The sequence below is a fragment of the Strigops habroptila genome, chromosome 16 (genome assembly GCF_004027225.2).
Source record: "Strigops habroptila isolate Jane chromosome 16, bStrHab1.2.pri, whole genome shotgun sequence".
NCBI lineage: Eukaryota > Metazoa > Chordata > Aves > Psittaciformes > Psittacidae > Strigops > Strigops habroptila.
In genome coordinates this window covers 1,144,185-1,163,385 of record NC_044292.2, presented here as the reverse complement: position 1 = coordinate 1,163,385, position 19,201 = coordinate 1,144,185, and the positions used below count along the sequence as shown (strand labels likewise).

Sequence of the window (19,201 nt, the reverse complement as noted above, 5' to 3'; positions counted from 1 at the left end):
ACAGCTGCTTATTTAGAGAGAAGACTGTTAGGTTTGACTTCACAGGGCTTTTAAAACAAGGTGTGTTTTTCTCTTTTATGTGGTTAAAAGGCAGGCAAAACGAAGTATTTCTGTACTAAAGAACAAAGTCCGCACATCAGCCTGCCTCCTGTACCTTCATAAGGCAAGAGACATCTACCCAACCAACACAGCAGCCACTGACATGTCCTTGAGTCCCCTGTAAGACACCAACCCCAACTTCTCAGGGTGGTTTGCTATTCAGTGCTCCTCCCCAGAAGCAAATCTGACTGCCAGGAATGACATAAGCACCCACGGAGGCGAGAAGACAAAACCTGGGCCTTCACCCCTTTGCTAATTGCCAAATCATAACATGTGCTCCACACGAACAAAAGGCATCAAATAGGTTGCTGAGTTATTCAGCCTCTAAAATAATTACTATTTATGGGATGGGACTGTGTTAGGATTGCGGAAATTCAAGTTCAAACAGAGACAAGGAAGACAGGGAAAGCTTTATTAGATTCCAGCTTAACCACGTGTCAGCTGGGTTACAGGACAGCAGAACTGGTGGTAAAGGTAAGTTACCAGCATGCACAAGTGGGTAAGAAAAGGCAAGGCTGTATCCAAAGCAGGTACTTGGTGTCAGGCCAGGGCATGCACACCAAAATGGAAGCTACCAAAGGGGCGAGTGGCCGCTCAGGAAGTGTGCATTTCCATGTGCATTTCCATGCATTTTGCAGAAGCTGTGAATTTTACCAGAGAGAGAAAAATTCAAGGCCAGCAGCACCCCTCTGAGAGGGAACGTGGCCACCGGTACGACACGACCAGAGGCCACAGCATGCAGGCCTGCTTTGAACACAGCCTTGGTGAGAGTGAAGTCAGGAAGACACTGAGTATGCAACATGCCTTGAGAGGGGCAATGCGAAGCACCAGGGGATGGTGGCAGGGCCAGATGCCCCCACCCAGGTGGAGAAGGGCTGGAGGGAAATGCTGTCCTTGCAGTCCACGAGTCTCTAAGGCTCATGTCCCACAAGGGGAAACCTGCTCTGCATGTAAAATCAGTAAAGACAGTGTCAGGCTGTTTTCTTGCTTGCTACAAGCCTTTTGTTTCCTGTGTCTCCCATAGTCCAGACTATGGGCCGGAAAGAGCAGCAGCTCCAAGCCCTGAGAGAAGGAGCTCTGAAAGAAAAGATGAGAAAGAACTTGGCATTTAGGCTGCTGCATGGTTCAAGTACTAGTCAAACCCATCTTACCCATTTGTTCAATTTATTTAACTTCAAAGAGTTGCACACTAAAGCATTAAGATTTACTGGTTTGGATTCCTCTCTGTACAAGTTCTTTCAACCAGCTTTGAATACACAAAGGCTTTACAGATAGAAGCACTGAAATACAAGATAAAACAAATCTAAATTCCAAATCACTCCAAGAAAAATTGTAGAAAATAAAAAAAAAAAAAAAAAAAAAAGAAAACCAACAAAAAAAAAAAAAAAAAAAAAAGAATTAATCAAAAAACTCCTCCCAAAAACCTGCAGCACTCCTCAGGGAAGGGACAGACTGCACAAGGAGGAACACAAAGGGATGGAAGGCAAGCTAGTGTAGTCTCTGCCCAACGCTTCGCTGTGCTGGTGGCTCAGGGGATGGAGTTCAAAAGATCCTTGAGGAAGCTGTCGGGATCATTGATTTCTGACAAGAGTCCTTTAAAACAAAAGAAGATAATACAGAAGAATTAGATCCACAAAGCAGTTTTTCCTGCCCACGTTGGGGATTTCTGCTAGGGCATGTCTAAGTTAATAATGACAGCTGCAACGTTATTTTGAGTATGGGCAAGACAAAGATAAACCCTTGTTGGATGTAGAAGGGACCAAAAGTGTGTGCATTAAATCCATACGGCACGTGTTCCTGTGCAAGTGAGCAACTGCAGGGACCCTGCTAGCTGGCTGCCTGGCAGCTCCATATGTTGGACAGCAAGAGGCTGGCCTGGGGCACAACTAACTTGTGACAGAAGCAAGAGCAGCTTCTCTGCACCTTCATTTTCAGCATGTCCCGACTCCTGGGGATACAAAATCCCTATGGAGACAGGCTGAGAACACTGGGGCTGTTCAGCCTGGAGAAGAGAAGCTGCGTGGAGACACCTCAGAGCAGCTTCCAGTGTCTGAAGGGGGCTACAAGGATGCTGGAGAGGGACCTTCATCAGGGACTGGAGCGACAGGACAAGGGGTGATGGGTTCAAACTGAAAGAGGGGAAGTTCAGGTTGGAGATAAGGCAGAAGCTCTTCCCTGTGAGGGTGCTGAGGCGCTGGCACAGGGTGCCCAGAGAAGCTGTGGCTGCCCCATCCCTGGCAGTGTTCAAGGCCAGGTTGGACACAGGGGCTTGGAGCAACCTGCTCTAGTGGAAGGTGTCCCTGCCCGTGGCAGGGGGTTGGAGCTGGAGGAGCTTTAAGGTCCCTTCAACACAAACCATCCCATGATTCTATGATTCTATGCAGGAACTCTTGCTGCACTGAACTGCAACCTTGAGAACATGGTCACATCTGTTTATCACCCTCCAAGCCACATATTCCCCAAAACACCCTTAAGCTGTGATGAAAATATGTATATTTAACAGAGGAGGTTGAGGACCCACAGGATCAGGTGAGAGAAATTTTCCTGCCTGGGGATGCTCAAGTGTTGCCTCCCAACTGTGTTTGGAACAGCTTAGGCAATAGCAGGAGTACAAACAAGCTGCTGCAGCGGTGTCAGGAATGCTGCTGTCTCCAGCAGTCACGAGTTGCATAAGGCAGCCTATAAAAGGGAAAGTGCACACTTACCAGCCACATCCAGAAACTCAGAGAACGTTTCCACTGGCATGAACTCCTCCTGGAAGGTTTTCAGGGCCTTGTCTGCAGCTTCGTGTATTGGCATGTCATTGTTTCGGATGAATTCAGCAAGAGAGTAGGACCAGCCTCCCTCTGTGTTACTCGTAGGCACCTTCTATGACAGGGAAAATGGGACCAAATCAGTCCAAAAAGTAACTGTGTAGAACAGTAACTGATCCCTCCTTCTGCTGCTCTTGGACTTGTACCCCCTGCCACACAGTGAAGGTTACCCCATATGTGACTGTTGTACAGAATGCAAAGCAAGGTCACAGGCATTTTCTCACTCTCATTATTTGACCCTCTTTGGAAGCTGCAGGTTTCTTTCTGGTGGATGCCCCTATCTCCTTCCTTACCCACTGCTTCCTTGAGGCAGGTGTGAATATCCTTGCTTTAGTGAATGATGAACAGAAAAAACATAAGCAAATGCACAATCTAGGAGTGGAAAAAATCTCTCAATTCTTCAGACACCAAACGGCAATAGGTGCCATAAGCACAGGCAGCCTCTTAGGGCCTTTCTGCTCATCCAAGGTGAAGTTTTATGTTTTACAAGGATCTTGGAAAAAAGGGGCTTCAAACTCTGCCTTCTATTTCCAACACATGTAGTTGCTCAGGTTAGAAAGCTGGTATCAATGAACTTCAAGGTTTTTTCTTACCTTGAACATGTTGTAAATGAGATCTACTAGGGCCCAGAAGAGAAGGCCAGAGCGGTATGTTCCATAGTCCTTCACTGTCTTATCTGCCAGTCTAGGAAGATAATGAAATCAATCTTGGAGTTAATCACTTTACTATGCTTTGGTAACCCATTTGATGAATAGCATGAAAGCTGAAACAGCCAAAAAGCCTATCAATAATCCACATGGGAATAGCTCCGAGTAAGCTTTGCTGTGTGCTCTTGGACACAAAACAAACATTGGGCATCCACAACCTCTGTGCAACAATTCCTATGGCTAAGAAGTCACTTGACCAGCTGTGCCTGGAGCAGCCAGAGCAGGTTAACCAATAAAACCTTATTTCACAGGAAGAAAACAAGCACAGAGGGAAGTTTACTGCTGAGACTAGTAGGAAGTCAACAGCCAAGTCGGAAGAAACAGCTCACAGCCCCAAGCTGTGTGCTCACTGTGCAGCAGATTCCTGAGGAAATAACTAAATGGAGGTTTCAGACACAGTCTGTATCAATGGCAGAGAACACAGTTCTGCTTCTAACTCACAAAAGCATTTCTGAAAGACTCCAAGGGAAATATCTTGCCTTCAAAGAAATGAAGGAATTCCCGTTTAATACCTTCTCGATTATTCTATCACTGTGAAAGGATTTTGGTTTTTGGAACTTCAGCATCTGGCTGAAGAAATGCTCTAAAAGGTGCAGAGCTGTCCTGGGATAACAGCTCCCAAAGTTTACAGGATTAATCACAAACAGGTTCTGGCAAGGCGGAACCTCCTGCCAGCAACTCTAATGGGTTTGGAATTTTCTTGCCTGCGTTTCTCAGGTACATCTGCCTCCATCACATGCTCCTTCCTGCTCGCCACTTAAAAGCTTTGGAAAGAAAAAGCCCTTTTTTAAGCATCTAGAACTAGATGAGCTGCCACTGACACAAGTCAGCAAGACAAAAGGGTATTGTCTGACCTGCAATCTGCCACCAGTTGGGAGTTTTGGGGGGGAAAAAAGCATTTTTCTGCTCTTCTCAAAGGTTACATTTGTGTGTCTGCCCTTAACACAGGCAGCCTGGTAGGTGGCAGCCTGCTTGGGCACTAAGCTTAATTATTTAAAGGAAAACCAATTAGTAAAGGTGACTAAATTTCCACGGGAAGAAGAGCAACTCAGAGCGAGGCTAATTCTAGACTCCCAAATACTGCAAGCCAGGGTTTCTTTTTATGTGAATGAGTTTGATCTAATTGGAGTCTGCTCCTTTAATTGAAAACTAAAAGGCCCTTGTGGGTTAAGTCTGGTAGCTACCTTCTGGAACAGCTACTTCATGTAATAGCTGCAGCCTTGTCATTAATGTAAGCTGGTTCAGGCTCAGCAGTTGTACGTGGGCTGCCAGCAGAAAGTTAAACATCCATGCTTCAGGAACCTTGCTTCTTCATGAATATTTTACAAAGGTCACAGTCAGAGCGAAGGGAAAAAAATCAGACGGATATTTTCCTCCCAAATCCAGATGAAAGCTACACTGGGAAGCGTCTATAGGCTTTTTCTAGCTAGAATTCTTGGTTCAGGAATAACAAGCAGGTAATCGGTCACTTGACTCAGTTCTTTGGCATTTGTAAGTCATAGTTACAGAAAAAGAACAAATCCATTCTGGCATTTTCATCTTTGGGTTTAAACAAAAGTGTTTCTAAAACGAAGAATCTCTCCCTTTGGTCTTGCAGACAAACTGTGATAACTGCAGCTCCTGGCAGACAGAAGACATTTTGGGCTTGATTCTCCTCAAATCTGCCCTAGACTGACTAATCCAGCTGAGCAGCTGTATAAAACACCTAACAGGGCACAGGCACTGTTTCCTGCCTTAACTGAGTCTGAAGGAATACAGAATATTGCCTGCATGTTCATTAATAAGATTTTCAGGCCCTTTTTAGGATCACAAATTGATCCTCAGCTGCTTTTAGATGCACTGTTGGTTCCTACAGTGACTTCTCTCCATCTCCTCCAGTACAGGTAGCAATGAGTCCTTGTGTCTCCCTAACCTTCAGCCCACACCACCCCGATGTACTCTGAATGGTGGTGTTCCCAGATAACCCCCTTGTACTGCATCTCATGTGGAATGCTAATTGTAAGCTTTGTATGCAGACACATTACTCGGATGTTACAGAAACTGCCTTCCTCTCTGCCTTGGCCTTCAAATTCAAGGTATTGGCCCTTATCTGCAGAGCATTTCATCATCCATCGCCCTCTTCCTGATTTTCCACAAGAATACATAAGCACAGACCTTGGAAATAAGAACTGCCATATTTCTATTGCTGAGAAGTATTATCAGCAGCAGGCTTTGTGCTCTCTTAGTCTGCAGGGATTAAAGCAAGTCCTTGAATAAACCTTGACATAATTCCCAAGAACTATTTCTGACTGTTTTCCCCTCAAATTCCAGAGATTGGACGCTTCAGCTGGAAGTTTCTTGCTATATCTGTCTCAATATGTTTTTATTACAGACATGGTTAGAAATAAGTTGCGACAGAAACAGAATCTTTTACTGAGGGATAAAAACCACCAAACATCCACAGCAAACCCACAGCTCTGCTTTACGAGTCTCCTTCACAAGCCACATGAAAGCTGCACACCCTTATGTCTGAGAAAGCAGACCTCCACAACAACATCTCTTGTAAGTGTTAAACCCCCTTTCCCAGAACTCGGGCAGGGCGGTGGAAATAGGAGACAGAGAGCAGGCTGAGCCTGAAGAGCAGAAACTAGCAGAGAAATCAATACAGGAGCCCCTTTAAGGGCTCTTTCCCTTTTGATGCCTTTAATAGCATTGATGCATGCTGTGTTGTGTGTTACTACAATGTAATGACTTTATCAAACACATAATTAATGTCATCAGAATAAGAATGCCCTTTAAGGCGACTTAGAATAATAATGAATTTATTCCTAATTATGACAGCTATTTAAAATCATCTTTTCAGCAACTGGAATTCTCCTTCCTTCTCTGGAAATATGTGCTTTTGTCAGGCACAGCCACTTATTCTTGTGCTTCAAGTGCCTGACAGCTGCTATTGATTTTTTTCTTTTTTAAAAGCAATGGCATTTGATTTCTATTTCTATTTTTCTATTTAAAGAAGCTGGAGCACTGATCAAAAGAGCACAGAAACAGCTTCTTTAGTAAAGCAAGCAGAGAGCATGCTAGCAGCTCTGAAACAGCACACAACAGAAGTTACTACAGTGTTACTACATGTCACTTGATATAGGGAGGAAATAAGCATCACAGAATCATGGAATAGTTTGGGTTGGAAGAGACCTTTAAGCTCCTCCAGCTCCAACCCCTGCCACGGGCAGGGACACCTTCCACTAGAGCAGGTTGCTCCAAGCCCCTGTGTCCAACCTGGCCTTGAACACTGCCAGGGATGGGGCAGCCACAGCTTCTCTGGGCACCCTGTGCCAGCGCCTCAGCACCCTCACAGGGAAGAGCTTCTGCCTCAGAGCTCATCTCAATCTCCCCTCTGGCAGGTTAAAGCCATTAAACTTATAATTTTCCTACTTTTAGCTACAGTCCTAAAAAAAGCATCATTTCCACCGATCAACTACTTCATCCAGAAAACATCCAGAATGGAATGCTCCTGCTCATACCTCTGCAACAGTGAGTACAAAACTTCCCAGAAGGGTTAGTATCTGCTATTCTAGAACACACACACTCCTTTCCTTCTCTCCCCATAAGCTGCCTGTGGCTCTGACCGCTGTGACAGTGACAGGAGCACGCTGGCAGCGGCATGGCTAACCTGCTGGCTCCCCCTGGTGACACCACTCGTACGTGGGAGGTGACAAGGAGCCTCTTGAGGATCTCCACTCTCATGGCTTTCCACTTCTCGGGGGGCGAGATGTGCAGTGCCAGCACGGTGTAGTAATGGGGCCCGTCCACCTCGTAGGCACTCTCCACCCACTTCTCCTTGGGGTGCTCCACGAAGCTCTGGAGGTTCTTCTCCTCCCTCGAAGTTGCTCGAGTTCTGAAACACAAGAAAAGCTTCAGCAGCTGCTCTGCTCTTACATGTTAATTTGCTGCTCCTCAGGAGCTTTGAGGGCCTGCATCCCTGCAGTCCTGAACAGGAAAAAGCAGTGCAGGCTTGGCACTATCAGGTTGTTCCCAAATTCCTTCACCGGTTGAGCAGTTGCTCCCAGTGAAGCATGCAAGCCTAGCATCACTTTTCCCTGGAGCTGTGTACGGAGCTGGACAGCCCTGCAAGGCAGTTGGCATTGCCCCAGTAGAGAGCAATACTACTGTAGAGCTATTTTTCCTTGTTTTAGAGAAAAAAATAGAGTAAGACCAACCAGTCCATGTGTTCAGGTTGCACCTTCTCCCACCTGACACTAAGCACATGACTGCAGCTTCTACACCAGACTTTAGAATCAATTTATATTATTCATGCAATTCAGAAAGCAAAATTCAAATTCAGAAGCAATCACTGAGAGGATAAAGGCCAATTTCAAAACCAAAAAGTGTATTTACTGTAAGCTTATACATATATATATATTTATTTTCCTTTGCCTTAGCTCCAGTCTCTTCAGGAGTCCTGACACCCCAGAGCTGCCCATGCAATCTCTGTGTTACAGCAGACTTTATGTACATGTATCATGCTTTATCATGGTCTACTGCTCTACTTCATTGGGAAGAGGCTGCCAGCCAAACAGGGCAAGATAGGTTAGATACACCCTCCCTATCAGGAAGGTATAAAGCAGCATCCTACTAGATAAAGCTGTGCCTGTGTGACCTTTTCATCTACTACATGCTGCAGCTGGTAGCGAACCAGTAGCTCTTCATTTTCTCCATTTAATATCATCATGTCTTTAGGAAAAAATAATGCCTGGAAACTGCATGAAGCATTTTTATAGCAGAGCCACACAGCGGGTTCTGGGCTCTCGGGTGCCAGCAAGCAGCCCAATGAGATGAAAAGAATAGTTTCATTTATTTGTCTCCCAAGGGACTCAGAAAACAAGAGCACAGGGATCTGGAGATAGATAGTAAAAACAATAGACAAATTGTATTAGAGCCAAAATGTTGATTAGTTCCAGGCAGGAAAATGAGAGAGATTTCCCTGCACTACATTTGGAGTGACCTTGGTTGAAGAGGAGTGTATTTTAACACTTATAACCTCATTTAATTAGTCTTTCTAGTATCTAACTACCCAAATAAAAGGCATATGGGCATTACATTGTCACATGGGGGTCTGTATTATCAGGACCAGCTCATGCATTCCAAAGCATTTAAGTACCTATAGATTTGTACACTTAGTGTCAAGCCAAAGCACGCCCTTATCTCATGCTTTGCATAAAGAAGATCTTACTGAAACACTTCAGCAGAAGTGTTCCTCGGCTGCTGTTCATTGGTAAGATGATGATGATGATAATAATAATAATAATAGAAAAAAAGAGTCTTAATGTCAGGCAAACCTGATGGCCTTGAACACTACAGGAGAATTCCAGTATGTCAAAACTGGAAACAAAACTGACTGTTATTTCTATGTTATTTTAATACTGGATAAAATGATACCAGGGTTAAGTTTTCAACTAACAATTACTTCATCATAGTGTCTCTCTTCTGTCTGCTCCAGAGAAAATGAAGCTGGCAGTGTTCCTTTCATCTAATAACCCTGTTGTTCACTCTAGAGGTAATAATTACATCTAGAATGGAAAGAGAAGCTAATTCCCAATTGCTTTTACTCAATAGGTTCCCTGTTATCCTGCATGTTCAGGCAGCAACTCCAACCAATGTAAACCTCTAAAAGCCCACTTAAGATGTGCAATTTGGTTCCTCCTAAAGCTTTTGTGTGATTTCCCATCTTTCTTGCCTCATACATGCAGCTAAGCCCTGAGTGCAGCCCTGAGAGACCTTTCTGAGACTACAAGTGGAAAGCAGAGGTAAAGATACTGACGTGTTGAGGACGTAGAGCACCGTGTGGATAATGTATGGAATGAGGTGTATGTTGCTCTCCCTTCCTCCTCCTCCAGTATCTACGCTGAATGATTGCTCCATTGCAAAACGGAGAAAGAGCAGTTTAATGTCATGGACATTGAGCTGGTAGGTGGGTTCCCGCTGCCCTGTGCACTCCTGGAGGTACGTGTTGTGTCTGAAAAACAGCAGTTAAGTGTTACTTTCTTAAAAGCCTTGAAAAACTTTGATAAAGTTTATTCTTCCACAGCAGAGCTCAAAATCTGAGCAAGTATTTCACTGAAAAGCTTCAAGGAATGAACAGGATATGAAATGCAATCACTGCTACCTTCGATTAACATCCCTAAAGGGAGGCTCTCAGCTTACTCTGGCAAATCCAATTCCATCTGCAGATATATATATATATATATACACCCATCAATACTATTTTCCCATGTCCAGGGCGTGGGATACAGCTCCCTGGCTGAAATGAATTAAAGATGTTACCACTCCTGATTTCTAACCTGACTGTACAAACCCATCACAAGGTGGAACAGAATACTGACAACAGGATGAACCATCTGCTCCAGGGAAGTGGTTGGGCTACTGTAACTCACTACCATCCAACAGAGGTTTGGAACTCTACACAAGGGAATCCTCTGGTGTCAGACAAGTTTCTTTTGTAAAGCAGGGGGTCATTGGGCTGCAAATAAATCGATACTGTCACCTCACACTGCAGCTTCAGGAGTAACTTGGGCTTAAGGAGGTAATGAATTTATTTATTTATAGGAAGCCAAGAAGCAGACACCTGCACTATTTTAGGAGATGTGCTCTTGATGGTGGACTCTAAATAGCTTAGGTTTGCTAAGATTTAGCTGCCCCCATCTTTGATTCTATGGTTTAAAACTAGCATGCCTCTGTGGTAACATACTGAGTACCTCCCCAAATGCACAACAGCTCGAGAAGTAACTTTTCCTACTCACCTTGCTAAGCAAGTAGCAAAAGCAGACTCTGGCACGTGAGGTCCCCAGACTGGCAGGAGCCCATTACACTTGGTGTTGGCATTTTGTAGCGCTGCACTCTCCCACTCTTCACGGCCACGAGCAAGCCTGCATGGAGAAAGTGAGCCATTCCCAGGCAAGTTAGAAAGATGCAAGTTTTTGGCTAAGAAACCATCAAAATTTGACAATTCCACAGCTTCTTTAAACTATGGAGTTCACTTTTCAGTGTCCAGGCCTGACCTCTATTTGGCACATTAAAGCAGACCACACCAGAGAAGCCCATGATGTGCCCAGGCTGTAAAGTGATTAACTCACGAGCAAACCTATCCCAAGTTACAAGGCCAAGTGCTCACAAACCATCCTGGAACATAACATCAGCCACCACTGCCCAGCCTGTGAGCAGAACATACCTTACAGCTGCAAGGTGACAGTCGTAGTGGACAATGTTGAAGTGAGAGACTGTGCTGTATCCTTGTTGTTTTCGGGGCTTGTTCTCAAACTCCTCTAGTGCAACACGCTTGGTGAAAGTATAAATCCCAAGGACTTTTGTAGGCTGCAATGACACAAGAGCTAAAGTTAAAGATCATCCACTTCTGCAACTGTTGACACTTTGTACTGCTTTTACACTGCACTGGATTTCATCTTCGCAGTCCCTACTTAAACTGATCAAATGTTCCATCCCTGGCAGTGTTCAAGGCCAGGCTGGACAGGGCCTTGGGCAACACAGTGTAGTGTGAGGTGTTCCTGCCCATGGGGTTGGAACTGGATGATCTTAAGGCCCTTTCTAACCCAAACCATTCCATGATTCTATGAAACCTTTTTCCAGCTTTCACTAAAAACATCCAGCTTTGTTTCCATTGGAAACACATTTCCACTTCCCAACCACCTCTAGAATTACTGATCCCAAGAACAAAACCTGAGAGTTCTGATTTCCCAGTGCCAACACACCAACCCTTGTGTCAATCCCTCAGCTGGTGAGAGGGCTTTGGAAATGTATCCAACTTTACCTGAAACTTGTATCCTTCCCGGCAGATGCAGCAAGTCAGACCTGGTTCTTCTATAAGTTCCTCCATCTGTTTAAGCAGTGCAGTCTTGGTCACTACCTGACCCTTCTCGTTTGTCTGAAAGAGAGAACAGCTCAAGGAGGTTAAAAAGACAATGATGAACACCACAACCCCACCACTGGAACAGGAATGCCCATCCCATTTCCCAGCCTGCTATTGGCAACTGTATTTACTCTCCCAGCAAACTGTTGGTTTGAACTTTGCAATATTTGTCAATAAATCATTCAACACAATTCCTTGTGTGGCAGTTGTAGCAAGACACAAATAAAAGATCATTAGATCACTAGTCTGCCATCAGTGCAAACAGACATTACCGTCATCCCCAGGGTGCCCAGGGCCTTCTGTCTCATTGCCATGGCCATACGCTTCTTCTCTGCACGTGTCTCCTTCCGGGCAGCATCAATCTTCTTATTCACCTCTGGATGTTCCCTTAGTGCCTCCAGAAGATTCTCTGCTAACGTGCCGATCCCTTCATCACTAGACACCTGCTCCAGCTTGTGCAGGTTGGTAATGGAGTCTGTGCCTATTAGCACCTAACAGGGATTGAAACACGGCACTTCCTTCAGAGAAAAGGTGCACGTGGCAGTAACTGTTCCCTCTAATCCCACCCACGACAGCAAAGCAGAAGCACTGATCTACAACTGGTTTTACTAAGTGTCTTACTTTCCTCTTTGATGTTCCTACACTACGGGCCCTGGACCTTAAAACTGTGTATGAGAGAAGGGAAATTTGCCTCTCTGCTGGCCTCAGATGTGGATGCTGGATAAAGAGCATTCTTAAAACAGCATCAGCCCCTGAGAAGCCTATCAATACTATACAGTGCACAGGCCTAAAATACCTTCTCATGTTGGTGTGTACATCTCACAGCACTCAGACTGAGAAGATACGGAAGTCAAAATCTGTGCCCTCCAGATTCTTACAGACTAGAAGGCAACACCTGAAGCTGCTGTGTCTCTCCAAGCCCAACAAAAACCAGTGTAGAACCAACTACTATAGAAGTAACTACTCAGCTACAGCCACTAAAAGCAGTGTAACAAGCCAGCCGTGTCCTACTTGGCTTTCACAAGAGCCTCCTTACCTGTGTAGCAGGGTGCTGCGTGGCAAGTCCTCGGAGCAGGCGAAGGATAAAAGGAAGTGCAGGTCGAGCTAAGAATTTCTTCCATACATCTGCATCCAAACTGCACAGAAAACAAGAGGCAGCAGCTGAAGGGCAGTCACCCGTGCTGAAAAGGCACTTGGTGGTCAGCCAGCAGCAGAGCTGGCAGAGCACAGCCTGCAGGGAGGACAAGCACCTGTCCCCCTGTGTCCCTCCTCCATTAATTAATGAGGTGACATTCACACTCCCCCATTGTGCATGGTAATACCCATAGTGTCAACTCTTAGCCTTGGGATTTGTTTTGTGTTCACAAGCTGGCCATCAAAAGCTCTGTTACAGTGCACTAGGTAAAGAGCAGGCAGGAAATACAAGCATTGTGATATCCAAGAATTCAGCTCAGATGGGTATCAAATGGGAAGACAACAGGCTTTTTAGCCCATCCTTATAGTGGCATTGTCTCACCAGACTCTCTGCACCACAGCCATACCAAGTCTAAATGCTTCTGAATGTGGACTTGTTAATGGCTTGCTTGGAAGATTGTTGTGGTGATGAAACAAGAGAAGGATGTTCAGGATTATCCCATACATTAACTAGTGACTCTTACTTCTTTGCACTTGGAATGTGCTTTTTCATGTAGTCAAGGGCATTCTGTGTAATTCCCTTCTGAAGGATGAGATCTTTCAGTTGATGGCCGTTGCTGTTGTTCTTTATTCCTGCTGCTATTTTACAGAAGCAGTCTAGGAAAACTTTATCATCTCCACTGTGTTCCTCGTCATACCTGAATGAAGAGAAGAAATGGTAACTTGGAGGCTCTCCAAACATCTCTGCCTGTAATTCTCACTGCATTATTGCTGAATGTGTATACTTCAGCTAAGAGACTCAGAACAGCTACTCAGACCCTTGTCATCTCAGAATACACTCTAAAGCCCTACTTCTTCAGCTACACTCACATATTTCTTTCACAAATGGCTTAGGAGTGAAATAGGAAATTAAGCTTATGCACTAGGAATCTCTGAAGCTTTGCATTACACTGAAGTAAGCATCAGTGAGGAAATAAAAGGTACAGACTTGTCAGTACAACTGACTTCACGTGCTTTTAGTTGAAACATGACAACATACTTATCAAAGTTACAGTAGGGCTTGAATCGATCAACCAGAATCTGCATTTTCTCCATCTCCCCAAACGACAGGTAAGGGATGATGCGCAACAGGCCTTGCAAGACACTGAGGTTGGAACGGACAAACGTGCTGTTGATCTGATCAAGCAGCATTACCAGCTGGTCTTTGTCACCAGTCAGGAGGAGGTTCCCCTGCAAAGGAAGAATGCAGCATGATTTATGTGGAGGAACGAATCTATAACCTTCAAGAAAACCTTCACTAATTGCTGGTAGACTACTCCTGAAGCATTAGAGGTCTAGGCCCTAATAAAGACAGCGTGATGAAGACAAAACCCAGCCTCATTCCCAAATGTCTTGCGGAATGGCTGTATCGACTCCTCAAGCTGACACCTGACTTCTTCCACCTACTGTTAAAGCATTTTCCACTCAAAAAGGTCTAATGATTCCAACCCAAGGGACATCAGATTCCCACACCCCAACAGTTTCAAGAGATGAGTGAGAAACTCTCCTCATTCTCAGGCTGGTTGAGATACAGTTTTTATTTTCAGTTAGCTGAAAATCAACCATGTTTTCAACACGTATAAAAACAAGGCAGAGCTGTCTTTTCTTGTCTCCCACTGGCCTGTGGCCTAAAGCAGCAAGGAAGGGATCCAAGCAGTGCCTAATAACCTCCACAACTGCGCAAGAATCATCCTAAAGCAGCTTTGCAGTGCTTTTGGTTCAGGGCACTCCTCTTGTCCTACCTCCAAGGCCTGCCAAGACATGCCAGCAAGCATAACAAGGGTTATTTAGCACTCCTCTACAACTCCTGAAGCTCAGCATCACTAATAAGATATTTGCAATCCTTGAATCCAAACCAACATTCCCACTCATGCACTGAGCCCCAGGCACTCACCTTGTCCTCGCTCAGAGGTTCTGCGTTGGATTCATCCAGTATGATCTCCATTATACTAAGCACTTGTTCTGCCACGGCTGCTCCTCCACTGTCCTTACTTTCCTGCTCAGCCACCAGAGCCTGGAGAAAATGGCAGCAGTTATTGGAACACCAGCAGGAACTGGTTTAACTGACCCACACACTTCCACTCATAACAGATAAGGAACATCTAACGGGTAATTTGCAGTGCCAGTCCAGCAATGTTTCAGATCTCCTGTAGATGCCATAAGGCAGCATGACAGACAGAGGTAGCTTAAAATCATTGGAGTCCATGGAAAACATGGACTTTATGGAAGTCCAGGCTGTCCTTACCAAGTTAAGGGTTCCCAGCATGACATTCAAAGTGTTCATCTCCGGCTTGACCAACTGCTGACGATTTATTTTCACCTTCACACAGTAACTAAACAGTTTTAACAGTACCTACAAAATACAGAGAATGCATTTTCAATGGTACCTTCAGAATGAGTAGGAGGATTTTGCTGCTGAAACCAAAAGCACCCAGTTATATAGCTAGTTTCCAGCCTACTGGGGTGAAGTACAAGCCAGGTTTTTAAGCTTAGGACACCTTTGGTCTCAAGTAAGGCCAAGGCAGAACACACTCCCTCTAGCAAGACAGAATTTAGTCTTACCAATTCCTCAGCTTCTACACACTTTGCAAAGTATTGTTAACCAGAAGGAATGGGAGAGGGAAAGAAGGAATTCCTCAGGTCTTCATTAACTAGTGACCTGAAACCTCTGCTCCAACACTTCAAGTGCAACACAAATCAGACTAAACTTCACTAATGCTTGTGGCATTTTCCACCGTGTAACTCTTGACCCCAAAGACCAGAAGCTGAGACTCACAGTTAAGAGGTGACGTCCTTGTTTGAAGTCCTTGATTCCAGTCAGCCTGTTGAGCATGCACTCCAAGCCTCCACACTGGGCCATGACACCTGCCATCTTATACACTTCTTCCTCATCCTCCTCTTCATCTGCAGAACAGACACAGATTGTGAAGAGAGGAAGCAGGCACAGCAGGGCAAGCTTAGTCCATGGGGCAAAACAGTGAACCAAAAATGGAGAGTACGGTAGGACAGATTCACCAGCAATTCAAGTCACTTCAACTGTATCAAATATAGAAAGAATTATGGGCAGGAATATGAAGAAGGGCCAGGCAGAATGGTCCCTGTGCCATACAAGTATTCACATTCAAAGTGTAGATTTAAAAGCTTGTTAAAATCCACTCCAGGTGAAGCAGGTAAACGTAGCAAAAGCAACGTCAATCAACTTCAAGCTCACTGCTGTAAGGATAATAGTGTCAGTGCTCTGCAGTGAACCTCAGATTTCCAATCTAATCCCAGCTTTCAGGAGACAAATGTATTACCAGTAGTGGAGTCGAGAGACTCGATGAATTCCTCAGTTGCATCTCCTAGTAACCCTCGCATGCGGTAAATGATCCTCATCGGCTCCCCCTGCAAGACAGGAGAGCATTTTATTAACTGCATCTCTGTGGACACTTATCTACAAGTCCAGTTCTCTTTACAGTGTGTAACACACACTCCAGCCTCAGTTTCCCTTCCTGCTGTTTTCACTGTGGATGGTAACACAGAAATCTTTCACTTCCTCATTCTTCCCCGAGATGAGTTAAAAACAACGGTAAAGCCACCACCTGCAAAAACATCACTATCTCATCTATTGGTCTGTCCAGCTTTTCCTGGCACTGCCAGTTAGATTGACAGGCTGCTAACAAACAGTCTCCTCCTCCTTATATCTCCTCCAACAGTCTCCTTTAGCACCAGTGAAGGATCTTGCCAAGCAAAATGTGTTTCTATAGAGAAACGCCTGCTTTCCACAGCAACCTTTCCCTCTGAGGGTATTGCACAGCATACCTGGGAAGTACAGGAATCAGGCACAGCCCAGTAAATGAAGCAGGAGAGATTAATTGGACAAGTGCTTTTGAATAGATAAAATCTGCAGTGATGGAAAATGGAAGAGCAGAAGGAAAAGGCAATTTAATGAGCTTTCAGTAAGACAGTATATTGCTAAAATGATACAGCCAAACCCACTGAAGCACAAGCTCTGCTAAAAGCCCTGGGAAAAGGCCAGTTTTCCAGCTGCATTTCCAGCTGGAAATACTGACAGCATATCACTAAACTTTCCATTTTAATCCATAGGTCTGAATAAAAAGCAGAAAAGCAAAATCCCAGATTTGGGAGCAGGAAACCTTGTGAGAGAAAACCTGTCAGAGAGCGCACTAAGCCTAATGTGGAATAAGCAGTGCTTAATGTCACAGCAAATACATAAGCAGAGGGAAAGCCCCAGGGGGAAGATCTGCTCAAAGGCCACGCTACCGACCAGCAATTAACACCACAGGGGCCCTGGTAAAATGGCAGATGAACAAAAAAAGCCAGTGAGAGACAAGGGAAACAAAAAGGGGCCCGAGGTTATGTTCTTGTGCGCCTGTCTATTTCCTAGGGAACGTGAGCCGCAGCTCCAGAAGCGCTCTGCCGAGGTGCACACAAAGGGAGACAGAGGAAAGCTCAACACTTTTATGATCTTACATGCTAACAGCAGTGCTTCTAAAGAACGTATTTGTTACAAGCAATATTTAGTCTGATGGATTCCTTCTCAGTGGGAGTTTATTTTAGTGGCTACGAGAAAAGGAAGGAAAGAGCTTGTTCTGGACCATATCCACCTCTGAACAAGCTTCTGGGACATGGTGGACTAATCCCTTAAGACTGTTGGATCCATTTCTTCCTCTGAAAAACAGGCAATACACACTACTAAGAACAAACTGGGAGGCTGAAACCTGTCAAGTTCTTGAGATCCCTACATGAAAAGCACAAGAGCAGAAGTACAAAGTAATACAGAGAAACGTTGGATGCTCTCTGCATAAATAACTTGGGTTCATCTCTGAAGCTGATGGAAGATGGAGCAATCTGGTGTCCCTGTCTGTACCACACATTAAACTGTCATGTGCAGATGGAGTGTGAAATGTGTTTTGAAAAGCAGTGACACAAAGTTCAGCTATTTCCCCAAAGGAATGTAAGAAAGTTTGTTACTCAGGCAGTCCGTTCACATATCTGATATGCTACACAGCAAAGTTCAATACACTCACCTGGGTCAGCATTATGTGCTTTTAAACCCCTGATGTTGCAGAATTAAGTAACAGACATTAAGAGAGCACAAAAAGGTGCTGACCAATTATATCCAAGAAATTATATGCTAGAAAATAAATCCCAACTCATGTTATTTTTATTTCCCAACCCTCTTTTCTTGGTAATATCAAGGACAGGTGCTTTGTGCTGCTAACATACATAAAGATAACACATACCTCATTAGTGGGACACCACACCTTCTTGTAGACCTCAGCCACAGGCAGATCCAAACTGATGATCTTATTATTCACCAAAAGCTGAAAGGGAGAAAAGAAAAAGTCAGTTCTAGCAATCACCAGCTGCTTAGAAATGGCAGCTCCATGCATTTGCACAAGAAATACACCCTTATGCATTCTCACCTCCATTCCACTGTCATCCTCCAGCAGAGCTACCAGATCACAGTCCTGACAGATTTTGTTCTTGATGTCCCTCATGAGTGGCCCGATGCCAGGCTCATTACTGCTGTAGGGATTTCCTGGCATTCTGCCCTGTAAGAAGTCTTCCTGCTGGGGATCTTTCTCCAGAGTTACAAAGAACTCGGTCACTTCATTCTCTTCCTAAAGAACAGCAGCAGAGGCAGTGAGTGAGTCTTCCCCTAACCATGCTCCCATTCCTGCATTTTTATGGTAGCAAGTAACAGGATGTCCCTAAACCTTCAGTCCTTTTGTTACTGGCACAACCTGCTGTATGTTGCCACACACATGACGCTTAGAGGACATCTACTATCATTTAGTAAGCAAATTCCTCAGCATGAAACAATACTATGTGCTTTTTGCACAGAGCATGCCACAGCAAGGAACCTGAATGCTAAAACCCCCAAATAGGATACTACTACAGTTCCACATTGGCTGATATTAAATCATTATTGTAGACACTATTGGGTTTTTTGCCAAACTGCAAGCAACTGTATCTATTTAAGAAGTCTATAAGTGATGCTACAGCCTTCTCTATACTTACAGGATAGATAATACTGCATAGTCTCTCAAAGATGAAGACTGGAGTCCTGTAGTCGTCAAGGCTGTAACGTTTTGCAGTCTCTATACACACTGCCATGAATGCTTTGGTTTCAGATTCTGTGCCTGCCAAGAAATGGAAGTATTAAAAGAGACACAGGAGTCAATTTTACAGGTTCCATTTTACCTCAGCATACACAATAAATCCTTCTGCAATAAGCACCACACTTTGGTGCCCTCTTCTTTTGCAGAGCCATTACTTAAAAGATGAAAGGCTATTTATTGGTGTGTTTATTAGAAAAACTCTTTTGCATGGTTGGGCTGCAGTAAAACAATCCCATAAAAGGAGGAGGTTTAAATTCCTGGAAAATAAGAGACAACTCCAGGAATGCTATTTACCTTTTCTGTGTCAAAAGGAATTAGTGGAATGTCCAAGCCATAAACCCCGTCACTATAGCAGTCTTTCAGAAAGAAGTCCTTTGT

At 44.5% G+C, this 19,201-nt stretch overlaps 1 protein-coding gene across 8 annotated transcripts in view; it reads right to left on the bottom strand.

Moving 5' to 3' along the window:
- Nucleotides 1-497: 497 nt before the first annotated feature.
- Nucleotides 498-19,201, bottom strand: part of UBR4 (ubiquitin protein ligase E3 component n-recognin 4) — an 80,950-nt gene continuing 62,246 nt past the window's right edge. For 5 of the 8 annotated variants that reach the window (XM_030507613.1, XM_030507616.1, XM_030507617.1 and 2 more), the window contains 19 exons: nucleotides 18,723-18,844; nucleotides 18,125-18,322; nucleotides 17,942-18,022; nucleotides 15,992-16,079; nucleotides 15,472-15,599; nucleotides 14,941-15,048; nucleotides 14,590-14,709; nucleotides 13,696-13,886; nucleotides 13,181-13,354; nucleotides 12,559-12,658; nucleotides 11,795-12,013; nucleotides 11,424-11,537; nucleotides 10,827-10,969; nucleotides 10,399-10,524; nucleotides 9,420-9,614; nucleotides 7,272-7,496; nucleotides 3,506-3,596; nucleotides 2,805-2,967; nucleotides 498-1,692 (listed from right to left, as the gene is read on the bottom strand). In XM_030507613.1, the coding sequence (XP_030363473.1) occupies nucleotides 1,628-1,692; nucleotides 2,805-2,967; nucleotides 3,506-3,596; nucleotides 7,272-7,496; nucleotides 9,420-9,614; nucleotides 10,399-10,524; nucleotides 10,827-10,969; nucleotides 11,424-11,537; nucleotides 11,795-12,013; nucleotides 12,559-12,658; nucleotides 13,181-13,354; nucleotides 13,696-13,886; nucleotides 14,590-14,709; nucleotides 14,941-15,048; nucleotides 15,472-15,599; nucleotides 15,992-16,079; nucleotides 17,942-18,022; nucleotides 18,125-18,322; nucleotides 18,723-18,844 (2,651 nt within the window). In that variant the 3' untranslated portion in view covers nucleotides 498-1,627. Of the gene's footprint in view, nucleotides 1,693-2,804; nucleotides 2,968-3,505; nucleotides 3,597-7,271; nucleotides 7,497-8,447; nucleotides 8,461-9,419; nucleotides 9,615-9,946; nucleotides 10,206-10,370; nucleotides 10,525-10,826; nucleotides 10,970-11,423; nucleotides 11,538-11,794; nucleotides 12,014-12,558; nucleotides 12,659-13,180; nucleotides 13,355-13,695; nucleotides 13,887-14,589; nucleotides 14,710-14,940; nucleotides 15,049-15,471; nucleotides 15,600-15,991; nucleotides 16,080-17,941; nucleotides 18,023-18,124; nucleotides 18,323-18,722; nucleotides 18,845-19,201 lie in introns of those variants that run through there. The other 3 variants (XM_030507615.1, XM_030507621.1, XM_030507620.1) reach the window with 3 other exon arrangements.